The following is a 12,109-nucleotide window of genomic DNA, read 5'->3' on the forward strand; positions in this document are numbered from 1 at the left end:
ACTACCTCTTAATACACAGCATTGGTGTGGTCATTTTCTTGCAGCTTTCTCTGCCAGATTCCCAAGCAAGCAATGGATGATGGCCGATGGTTTGCAAAAAGTCGGATGGTAGCTGGCCGCCGACTCCTTTAGCCAACCAACATTGGCGCAATGTTGTATAGTGATAGGCACAGCGAGGTTTGGCAAGACAGGGGACAGGTCCATACCAAGAAACAAGATCGTTGGTCAAGCACTTTCCAAGCACTAGGCCATGTAGCCACATTTTAGCCAAGTGAATTCACCATTAGATAGCTGCAAAACCATAAACATGCTTTTCAACTGGAAATGCAATACCTAACTGCCGTGGAAGACTCACCAGATGTATGGTTATGGATATATAGTTATGCGATCGCACAACAGCATGTTCAACTAGTTACACAAATCTACCACAGTTTGATCGTTACGACAGTCCAAGTTTCAGTTCCTTTTGTTGTGTTCAAATAATAATCAAACCAAAACATTGAATGGTGTTTACCTGTTTTGTAACACATTCATCTGAGTAGATGTGCACAAGAATGCATTTGAAATTGTTTGCCCACCCCCAGTACATAAGGATATAAGGTATATAAGGATATATACTCACAGTATGAAATTAAAGTACACTGTGAAAATTATAAGGATATAATACTGTACTACAGTCGTGCCTCGTTAATATTGACAACTCGAATTATGGACGATTTTTGCGATTTTTTTGTGAGGGCCAAACTTTTTCAATGCATTTTCATGTGGTTAATATGGAAACTCGCTTGTCGGGCAACGGACGGGCCAGTCGCCTCATTATGTGGAGCGCAAGCCTCTCCCCACATTCTACAGGGGAACTTTTGAGAGTAGGACATTCAAAGTCAAGAACTATAAGGGGAACTGGGGTTATTTGTGGAGATGAAGGAAAATCCTGTACGACGTCATCACTGTTCTGAACACATCCATAGGCGATTGACCCTTGTGCCTTTAGTTAAACATAGGTACACATAGACAAACGAGAACAGAGGCAGACAGTTGTCAAGGCATCAGGCTATGGCATCGATGACATGAGCAATGCCAAGCTGACGGTCACATCATATGGCTCAAGTGGGACTAGAAATGGCTCTTCAATTCTTTGAAGACAATGGTGATGAGCAGCAGGCTCTACATGTTGCTGACGTTTTGCTCAGCTTAAATCAATGTGCAACCAAGTATAGCTGCAAGCAGGTACTAATTCAGGAATTTTCTCAATAAACCTTCAGAATTGTTTTTGCTATTTCCTCGGTATTGGATCATATGGATGATTCACTTTATGGACGATTTTGGTCGGGGACGAAGGTGTCTATATTAATGAGTCATGACTGTATATGGATTAGTGTGTTCCAACTCTTGTATTTGTATGACGTCAGTGAAAACACACAGTCGCCAACAGACTTTTCAGATGTAAACTTGAGATGTTTTCATTTTTTTAACACCACCAGCAAAATCATACAGCTCCTATATGCACACGTTTTCGAATATTTGAGACCAAGGAACAGCTAGGTGGAGCTTACATGTGTGTGCACATAACGCCAATGGGCTTCAAAACAGGGGCAACATGCTTCATGTGAACATGAGTTAGGATGTGACAGCAGCTAAAAATTCATCAGCACACTTATCACCAACATCTTCAGACAATGCATCGACAGTGACTGGAGCTTCATAAACAAAACACTAAACTTACTGCAGAGACTATAAAAAGCACATTAATGTCATGATCTTTGCCGTCATGCCTATTACCATGTGCCCCAATGGAGAGATTGCAATTTTCACAGAGACATGCAGCGACTTTTGAACTAAAAAACATGGTTGGCGACTGTAGTGAGAGTTTTCCAGACACGTACTACTACTACTACTACTGATACTACAAGATTACCAATGATGACATGAAAAAAAAAAAAAAACCCACCCTTCAGAGGATGCTCCTACAGCTCCCTGAGTGCCTTTTCCTAAAAAATAAAATTTCACATATATAGTGGACATACTGGATTTTGTTGATGTGTAGCTGACATTTGAGAAAATGTGGTGGCATCTGTTGAACCAATTCCACAGCCCAAGTGTCGCAGGCTAATGTACTGTGCTTAATAGACGATTTCAGAAATTGCATGGATGGCCCACCAGAGAGCGCCGTGTTGCGAAACCCCGCTGCACCTTGGGATTTAGTGTTCATGAGTCAGAGAGAAGAAGAGCGCAAACGGTTTCAGTTTTCTTTCTCCTTCACCTCCCGCACCTTCAAGCAACAGGCAGACGAGCACGAATGCAAACCATTTCCCACAACACATTGCACGACAGAGGGCCCCCGTGCGGAGCACAAGGACAATATCTGAAATCGCCTATTCAGCAGCGAACCCAGACCCTCACTTTTTTCTTCCTTTTTATTTGGGGGGAGGCTGCTGCCCTATGCTCCAGACCAGCGTGGTTTCGGTTAATTTGCATAGCAAAATTTGGCTATGGATATTTAAACACACATGCACATTTCCGGCATTTAAAAACAGAATGGCTTTTTAACAAGATTTGTCTCCCATTCTACTATCTCGCTTTTGCCCAAAATCCCCTAATTAAAGAATTAATGAATTTTAGGTAATTGGTCATCTAGTAGTTACATACTCTCTCCAAGAGGATATTCACCTGGCTGTATAACTCAACTGTAGAAAGAACATCTATGCTCTCATAGATTTTTATGTAAAGGATAAACTATTAAAAAATGCCCCATATTTATGGGCTCTACATCAGAGTTCTGTGACATTGGTACAGCTTGCTACACATCATGACAAAACAATGACAGGAAACATCTGTGAAGAACCTACATAGTCTCCCAAGTGTCATACTGAGTGTATTTCTGTGTCACTCAAATTTCAGCCAACTTGGAATGTCCAAGTGAAAAGCCAGCTAGCTAAAAGGATGACCTTAAATATCCTGCATCACCTCAATAGGTGAAAGACAGGTAAAAGAAAGGTGCTTTCCTCTTCGAAGAACCTACCAACTCCTCCAGGAGCTCCACGACGGTCCTTTCGCTTTTTGTAGGTGGAACGTTCCCAGCGCGGAAGCCAACGCTCCGGATCGGGGTCCACGTCTGGATTGTAGTTCTTGGGCAGCTTACCTGAAATAAAAGTGCTCCACAGTTATAACTTTCCAATTTTTGGCACTTGCGAGAGACAAATTGTACACGCTGCATAAAAAGTTCTTGAGCTCTGGGATCTGCAAAATGTTGCTTTGGTTCTGTCAGCACAAGCTTTACAGAGCATCAGTAGGAAGCCACCAAACATGATAACAGAAAAGTGATTTTAGGAACTAAGGAAGTGCTTATAGGTGCTTCTCTAAATGTGCTTGCTTTCTAATCAAAACGGCACAACATCAATCCAAGGTTTGTGATACACATGCACGAGCCAAACGCTTGTCCCTAAGACTCTCAAGATATGAATGGTTGTGAAGGAGATGCATCAAGTTCTAGTTGATCAAATGTGCCTCAATGTGCTTTTACAGTGCAGTGGTGTTACAGTCACTGCAGTGCTGTAGAAGATCTAGAGTACATTCTTCTCCATTGCTCACACTACCATTCGGATCCCTTAACGAGCTAGACTCCCCCCCTCTCTCTCACAAAATTGCTTAGTCCCTGGCCAGGGTTGTCAATCTCAAGCCATTTTTGCAGTCCCAGGATTTCAGGATTTTTTGCTGTCAATCCTGGGATCCCAGGACAGGATTTCGGGATTGTGACAAGTTCAGATGGTACTTCCAAGTATAGTCCTGCGTGGGTCAGAATTATCTGACCGGCATCCGAGCCGTACCTGCAGGTGCAATTCCGCACCCGACATGCAACCCGCGTCCCATTAAAATTGAGACCCGCACCTGACCCGCAACGCGATGAACGATGAGTAGTAAATTACAAGTACTCCCTGGTCTATGCCTGATGATTAGATGTGTCTGTGTGCATGGTATGGGTTCTTGTACGACATTAGCATAGGGGGCAAAAACGTGCAAGTGAGTGTTGGTTTATGACTTGAGGCCAGGGGCGGATTTAAGGGGGGGGAAGGCAGTCGCCCCCCCCCCCCCCCCCATACGGTCGTGTTCCCTATGTAAAAACCCAATGCTGCGGCCAATGCTGGACGATGACGGACGACGGACAATGCTGCCGCAAAGCACGAAATTTCCTTAAGACCGCCACCTCCATGACAGACCCTTAAATCCGCCCCTGCTTGAGGCATGATGATACGAAACGCGACATGGACAAAGAAGGACACACAGGCGCTGTTGCACCCTAACGGTGTGAGCATTTCTTCCGCCCTTGTCAGCGATGTTTTACATCATATTTCGAGCCCCTGCAGTACAGACGCGTAAGAAATTAAGCAACTCTGTGTACTTTCTAATAGTGTTTTGGCAAAATGAGTCGACCACACCCGACCCACTGCCCGCTCCGCCGCCAACAATGACACCCGACCTGGACGACACGGAAAACCTAGACCCACCACCCGCAACAACGAGCGGGTAACCAACCCATGGGCCGTGCAGGGCTCTACTTCCAAGTCCATTTACTTCAAGTGACTATATCGGCGTGTTGTGCGCAGTTCATGTGCGCTTTGTCAATTCTAACTCTTCCTGAAGGAAAGCACCCAAAAATTTGCAGTGTAACCACATTGGTAAAATGGTGAGAGCAAAATGGTTGAAATCTTATTTATTTTTATTTATTTATTATTATTATATTAATTTTATTTATTATTACACCTGATGAAGGACGGACTCTGTCCGAAAGCTTGTTTTTCAGTAAAGTAAATGTTTCAATCTCTTTAAATACTTATTTTATTTTTTCTTCCTACGATAATGCCACTCCGTTTTTTTTATTCATCTGCATTTCACTGTTGCACGTGACAAGAAGGCGAGTACCACTACACTTGAAGTGATAGGAAATTTTACTTTATAATTTCCTCAAACGGTGTAACATTCCACTTGAATGAAGAACAGCAACAACAAAAAGAAAACGAATGGAAAGAAACGAAACACTAAACAGTTTACAACCGTCGCTGCGTGCTTATCACGTTGTACAATGATTAAAACACGACCTGTGAAAGCACAGAGCGTCAAGGATGGTGTCTCCCAGTTCGGAGCCAACTTTTGTGCCAATACTGGCTGCCGAACTGAAGGTCCGTCCAGCTTCTGCGCTAGAAGAAAAGACAAATATCTGTACGCACGTCTAGGCAGCCGTCCACTTCCTGTCATATTTGCTCTCACGAAATCACGGGATTTTCCGGAAGAAATCTGGGTACTTCGGGACGTCAAAAATTGGCCCCGGGATATCCCTGGCCACATCCAGCCCACCAATGCTCTGGATACCATATGACTTGGATCCTTATTGTTAAGCGGCTCATTATTTCATTCCCCAGCCACCATTCACTACCAGCAACGGGGTAGAGTATCGGCGATCAAACTCCCCATTCATCACCTTCTAATAAAGTTGTTGTTGTTGTTCTTTGGCTGGGAGTTCCCACACTAAAACGCAGACGGAATGTTTTGGCAAAGCCAACTGCTGTGTATTTGCAGATAATATGTGGTGTATTGAATGATTGATTATATTTGTATTAATCATATAAAATATCGCAAATCTACAAAATAGAGTTCATGACAGTAAAACACAAAGATTAGGGATAACGAAAACAAGTACACAGAGAAAAAATCTGCAAACTTTGTCCCTGTGCGTCGGTTTTGTGTTCTACTTTATTTCTTTTCTGCTCTACTAAACTTTGATAAATGTACGTATATGCGTGTTACCAGGAAACAAACTGTACAGTAACTCAAGTTGGCTGTTACAAATACCTCAGGGTGACTCTGTGCAGGGATTTCAAGTGGAACAACCACTTTTACAGTTTATCGGGAGAATGGATAACCGGATGTGGGTGATCCTGGTATTACAATGCTCTAGAAAGATTTTTACTTTTCCGTGCCAAGAAAGTTTCTGCATAAGTCTTTGTTTTTTTAGTAGAGCGTTTCAAAGCTTGAGTATCCAATTTCGGAAATGTTTTGTACTTCAGTAACGTATTTCGAAAAATGAATTGAGAAAACCAATATTCTTTTTTTCTGAAGCGACAAAGCACATTTCCGAATGGTATCGAACGAGACCAGTCTCGTGAAAATCGGTTCATAATTTACCGAAAAAGTGCAGTCCGAAAGTATGTCCCATAGAAAATACATGGGGCCACCATGGGTACTTCCGCGTGAGAAAAGATGCTCGGGTGCCTGCCCAATGGGTGCATTAAGTAGGCGCCCCTATCTTGGCGCACCCAAACTGGCAGTATGAGTAGGGTTCCGAGTTTTCAGCATTTGCCAAAAAACGCTCGCCCAAGATTTTTTTGGAAATTGCCAATTTTTTATACCCTACCCTTATAGAGTATAAAATTATACCCTTGCAATTGGTGCTACATGCTGAAACTGCGGGTACCAGATTGCACTTTTATTTCTACGAGGCATCACATTTTCTTGTTTCCTTCACCACGTTTCGAGGTGGAATGTGAGGAATACCGCCCTGCAGAGCTGCTACCCAGTTGAGGGAAAAACCTTCTTCTGTAACACTTTGCTCAGTGGCTCAAGAGAATACAAGTACATGTGGTGGAACCTTCCAACAAAGAAAAAAAAATTCCTACCAAGCCTTCCATAGTCCTTTGCCCATTTGTGGCACCTATTTTTGGTGCAAACGTTTCAAAATGCCAAAACATACAGGAAATGCTGAAAAACACCCACTGAATCAGCTTAGGAATAGATGCTGAAAACGCGGAACCCTAAGTATAAGATACCCAGAGCGGCCACTTAACAGCGAAAAACAGCTTTGGTGCATTACATTGCTCTCTCGGTGGTGCTGCTCCTGTTGTCTGCTCATGCAGTGCACAGACTGGGGGTGCGGTGGCTTGGTCTGGACAACAGCTGTTTTGAAGTCATTTTCGTTCAATAGCAAATAAGACGGAAACGACAGAAATTTGTAATAGATGCCATAGGAGCAATTTTTGAGGTGACTGCTTGGTGTGAACATGCCTGCATTAAAGCCCTGCATGACCTGCGAATAACCGCCGACATATGCACTAAAGTGGCCTAAAAATGACAATTTCCCAAGGTGGGAGAGTTCAGTAACATAGTGTGTAGATTTTGCTTCCAAATGTACCATTGGAGCTAATTACAAGTACTTTTCTGCCAGCTGCTTGTACCCGGTGGATCGCGCACTCAACAGGAAAGATGTGACGCCATACGTCGTCTGCTTCAGTGCGCTACGTCGTGAGTGGAGTATGAAACACTACTTAATGCGCTCAATGCTGACATATTCTACGTTGATGAGACACTGCCCTGCACATATTTTCAGTAGCTCACCCTTCTTCTTCTTCTTTTTCTTCTTGACAACATCCTGGGCCCGAGCAGCGGGTGAAGGGTCTGTCTTGGCCACTTTCTTGGCGTAACGAGCACCCATCGTCCATGACGCAGTCTCCAGTGCATCCACGTCAATCTCAGTCATCTGTTCTTCCAGAGTCGGCAGGTTGCGACTCAGTCTGACCAATGCTCAGGAATACTGACATAATAATCACGTTCTATAACAGGAATGGGGAGCAACTAATTATACTGCTGGACCAGGGAACTACAGAGACATAGTGGGAAGTTAAGTAGCGGTTCCAAAGCGCTGAGAGCGCGCTCCACACTCCAGCTTAAAGGTCAGAGTGCGTAAGTGCTGCTCCGTCACATACGGAGGAAGGGAAGGCTCGGAAACTTCGCCAGGGCGCATATCACGCTCGTGGCTCTGAAAGACCATTTAGTAGAGGCACCGGAATAGAGGGATAGGGCACACAGAGTGCCTTGGATAGAGCCGCTACTTAACGGGCTCATACTTAACTTGCAAATAAAATAAGACAAACCCCCAGTGCTTGGGGAACACGAAAGAAAGGACAGACGCACACAGATGGATGTGCAACCAAACGGCTCAGTTTCTCACTCTATTCAATTAACTGGCAAATTGCAGTTGCAGTGGTGCAATAAAAGTAATTATGGTACCTGCGAGTAAGTCACTTCTCTCAGTACTTGCGGCACTAATGTGTCGTAATTTATTGCCTCTTCACTCGTGACATACAACAAGACTACAAATACAGTCGAGCCCGTTTATAACGATATTGACGGGAACGCGAAATCTGATCGTTATATCAAAGTATCGTTAAAAATGAGCTTTCGAGAAATTGCCGCTCGGGCTCGTGTAAACAAAGCAGATCGCCACAAGTACAACACTGCTGAACATACGCGTTTGTTGTGAGCGCAAAAGCATTTTATCTAGCTCTAAATTGACGGAGCTATTTGTCGAAAGCTTTTGCTAACACAACCGCCAATATCGTGTTAGGTGCCGCATCTTTTGAGATCGACGACCTCGTCCATTGCTTGTCAACCAATGCCATAGTCATCACCGTTCTCAAGATCTGGACCGATCGCCTCCGCCACGAGTAATCCGTCGACGTGTGTTTGGGTGTCGATACGCAACTGTCTGCCAATACACGTTTTCGAAGCCGCGGTACTTCACAGCGCGGTTTTCAAACAGTACGAAACCTGTAGAGCGTTTGCAACTTCGGGTCGAGCCACGCATCTGTCCTCATCAAAAAGCGTCTCGGAACCACGGACACCATCGTAGCAAGCACGCATCGAAACAAGAAAAAAAGCTTGAAGACGAGACAACGATGTGGAGAGGGAACAACGTTCCCTACTTCGCTACTGAGCCCCTTCTGCCCTTTCGAAGTCGCGTGCCTTGCAGCGCATGCATCTAATCCCCGGCAATCATACACGGATAAACGCACTGCGTTCTCACTTTAGCGCGCACAGAGGGGAAGGCTCTTGAAAATGCCAATGGAATTTGTTTTCAGTGAAATGTTGCGTTTCAGTTCTGTCGAAGATCGTAATAAATGGGCTAGACTGGGTATATGGGTAAGGACCCCGTTTTTTTGCGATTCAGAGAATCTACGCGGAATCTGGAATTCACCGCGGAATCTTCGTGTGGCACGGAATTTTCCTGAAGCCAATATTTTGCTCGATATTTCGCAGATAGCTGATTGGGTCGAAGGATGCGACTGGTGCAACGTGGACAGTTACTACGACGTGCATCGTCTCAGGAGCAGTTTTTGCGTGCTCAAGCAAAAGACAGTCACATAAACATGCGTACTGCACACGCTCCAAGGTACACATGGCCCCGTAGAACTGACGGTTAAACTTATGTTGATGAAAGTGCTGCGTGCATGACCTGATCTAAGTATGAAAGATGGAAGTCACTGAAAAGGTTAGCCAGCTCCAGCTTGTTCCAGCCTCAGAACATCAGTTCTCTCATCTCCTGATCTAAGTACTTCTGTTTCGTATGGATAGCCCGTGTACTTTGTGCCGCATGCTCCCAATACATATTGCCACGCTTCTTGTTTGATAACTACGGTAACATGTGGCCGACATCAAGGTCAATCAGTGCACTGGCACGTGATCGTGGCACTGACACGCGAAGAAATGAAGTATGTTGAAGGCAGATGTAGAACCTGAGAAGTGATTTGTGTTTCCGGGTTTCCCCCTTTCCCTTCAGCAACCCCTTTTAAGAAGTGCTACAAATAAATCAGTTGATAGTGGATCAAGTGTGGTCCTGTGTGTTCTCCGTCCGTGTTTCATGCTCCAGTTTCAATTCTGTTTCGAACCTGTAATTTGATAAAATATCTTTTGTTCCCACATTATCCAATAAAATTAAGTGTTTCCCATGTAAAGTAGCCGTTGACTTACTGCCACGGAAGATCGCGGAATTTACAAGTCGGTCCCACGGCAGCAGAAAATTGGGGGCCTTTTATGTGGCCCACTGATAGACTACCACTGACATAAGGTTGTATCGAGATAGCCGCATTTCTCCTAGAGCAAGTTTCTCATTAAGAAGGTTGTCTCAGCACAAAGAAAAGATACTCCTTTGCTTTCTGTGGGTCGAAAGCCGAGTAGGCAGCAAGTAGTTGCGCTGTTAGACGTGTGTCATGCGGATTGAAATGCCGTAGTTCCTCAAGGATTGGAGCCGCATCTTGCATTTCTTGGTTGGCAAAGTGAAACTGAGCCTGGCTCTGACGCATCCTCATTATCAGCTCGAACGATTGAGGCTGCAAAAGTGAAACATTATTTATGTAACCAGACAAAGTATTAGGAGATGTACGGTATTATTTTAAATTTATGGAATAGCTAAAGTTAGGGTAACAAACTTTTTGGGACAAACTCTACACAGAATGAGGCACCAGAAAAGTTGTGATGACGAAAAAATATACCTTGTTCTTCCTATACCAGTTGAGAGCATCCGAGAATACTGCTAATGTGGATGCTTTATCCTCTAGGCTTTGATAGAGGGTCACCAGAGCAGATACCTACATGAAATCCATGTAGGTCATCATTTTATGATGCAAATATTGGGACTCTAGACTTACCACGCCTGGCTTGTAAGAGACGTCACCAAGCGATTTGAGTAACTGGCAGCACTTGCTCACATGGCCTTGTACTAATAGCAACTGAGCGAGTGTGAAGGGAATGCTGAGGGAAGTATTTGGATGCTTTGCAAAGTAATCCTGAAAATGCATATTTCTGTCCCATTAGTACTCAGTTATAGAGACATTCTCATGTACACTTGAGGAATACTACCCAAAAAGCCAGACAATACAACCCAGTTTATTTGCTTTTCATCCAGACATGCTATTTGTCTTGAGTGTTCAGAAAGGAATTTCCAGGAACTGCTGAGGAAAATACCTAACAACTGCCTTCACTTATCCAGTTGGTTTGATGGATGGATTAGGGGTCCCCTGACTTTTTGTAACGAGGGCTCACATTTGTGTCCGGTGTTGAGACAGGGCTACAAAGATTTCCCCTTTCTCATTGACCAGCTCAGTTGTTTGACGCCATTAGGAAAGGTGATTCTAAAGCTTTCAACGATACCTTCGGCCATTCGCGTACCTTGTCAATGAAAGCATTAAAGATTAGCATGGTAAGCAAAGCTGCAAAATGCAAGAAGAAATTAAGCACACGCACATGAGGGTGAGCACAGAATAGAGTCATGTGGCAGTGATGTGGGATGCACCAAGTGCACAGAAAATGGCTTTGGCATTCTTTGAGCGGATCAATAATGTTTCTCAAGTTAATGACATACGGAAGAGTAGTTTACAGGAGCAGAATGTCTGCTGTAATTTTACGCAAGTGACATTTCCATATGTACTCCAAAATAAACAAATGCTTTGTTGACAACTAATAACTCATCTCCTCTCGAGTTTCATTTATTCAGATCCTTCACCATCCGGACATTTTTGCTAGGAACAGCAAGACCCAGATAAACAGTGGTCGACTGTATAGCCTTTCTTTTGGGTGAAATATTTTCAAAAGTTGGAGAGGTAAAAATACAGATGTTACATTTTAAATATGTCTTTCAGGGTGATGTCATCATCAAACCATCTTTTCAGTATCTTGGAAACATAAAATCAGCCAAAGTTTGAATTCTAATCATGGCCAAAACATCTTTTCCAAAGCCGTACTCCAACAAACAGCCATACAGGATACGTTTTCTGCCGTTAATTCGACACGCATTGACAGCTCTTGAAGCCTCTTTGGCTTCAAGTCTGTTACAACATGCCTCCCATTTTGCTGACTCACAGCTCAGTCTGTCTAACAGTTCGGTATGTGCCATTTATACAATCAAAGATGCTGTTGATGTGGTGGCATGCATCAGCACCCATTATTGATGCAGTGGCATGGAAGTAGTGAATATCAACATCATGGCAGTCTGAATGACTGCCAAATACTAAGTCACGTTCTCATCCAACATGGCACCCACAGTTTTCCTCATTTGACGTTGATGAGAACACAAACTTATATTGCCCATATTCCAAAAACTGGTGGCGTTCCACGTTTGGAGTGGAGCAGTTGAGCATGTGCAGGTAAGCTTCTGCAATGCCTATATGCACCCCTTGAAGATGAGGTCTCAAATATTGGACAAGAATATGGATTTGTTCAGATTTGAATGGTGCCTGGGGTAAAAAAAAAAGATGAGTCAGCAACTGCATTTGGATGTTACGTTTAT

At 43.8% G+C, this 12,109-nt stretch overlaps 1 protein-coding gene across 3 annotated transcripts in view; it reads right to left on the reverse strand.

Moving 5' to 3' along the window:
- LOC135377203 (signal recognition particle subunit SRP72-like) overlaps positions 1-12,109 on the reverse strand; it is a 30,175-nt gene that overhangs the window by 3,488 nt on the left and 14,578 nt on the right. For 2 of the 3 annotated variants that reach the window (XM_064609490.1, XM_064609487.1), the window contains exons 11-16: positions 10,473-10,610; positions 10,317-10,412; positions 9,970-10,154; positions 7,384-7,559; positions 3,020-3,139; positions 1,949-1,988 (exon numbers count right to left, since the gene is read on the reverse strand). In XM_064609490.1, coding sequence (XP_064465560.1) covers positions 1,949-1,988; positions 3,020-3,139; positions 7,384-7,559; positions 9,970-10,154; positions 10,317-10,412; positions 10,473-10,610 — 755 coding nt within the window. The remainder of the gene's footprint in view (positions 1-1,948; positions 1,989-3,019; positions 3,140-7,383; positions 7,560-9,969; positions 10,155-10,316; positions 10,413-10,472; positions 10,611-12,109) is intronic. The other variant, XM_064609488.1, reaches the window with a different exon arrangement.

The sequence above is a fragment of the Ornithodoros turicata genome, chromosome 1 (genome assembly GCF_037126465.1).
Source record: "Ornithodoros turicata isolate Travis chromosome 1, ASM3712646v1, whole genome shotgun sequence".
Lineage (NCBI taxonomy): Eukaryota > Metazoa > Arthropoda > Arachnida > Ixodida > Argasidae > Ornithodoros > Ornithodoros turicata.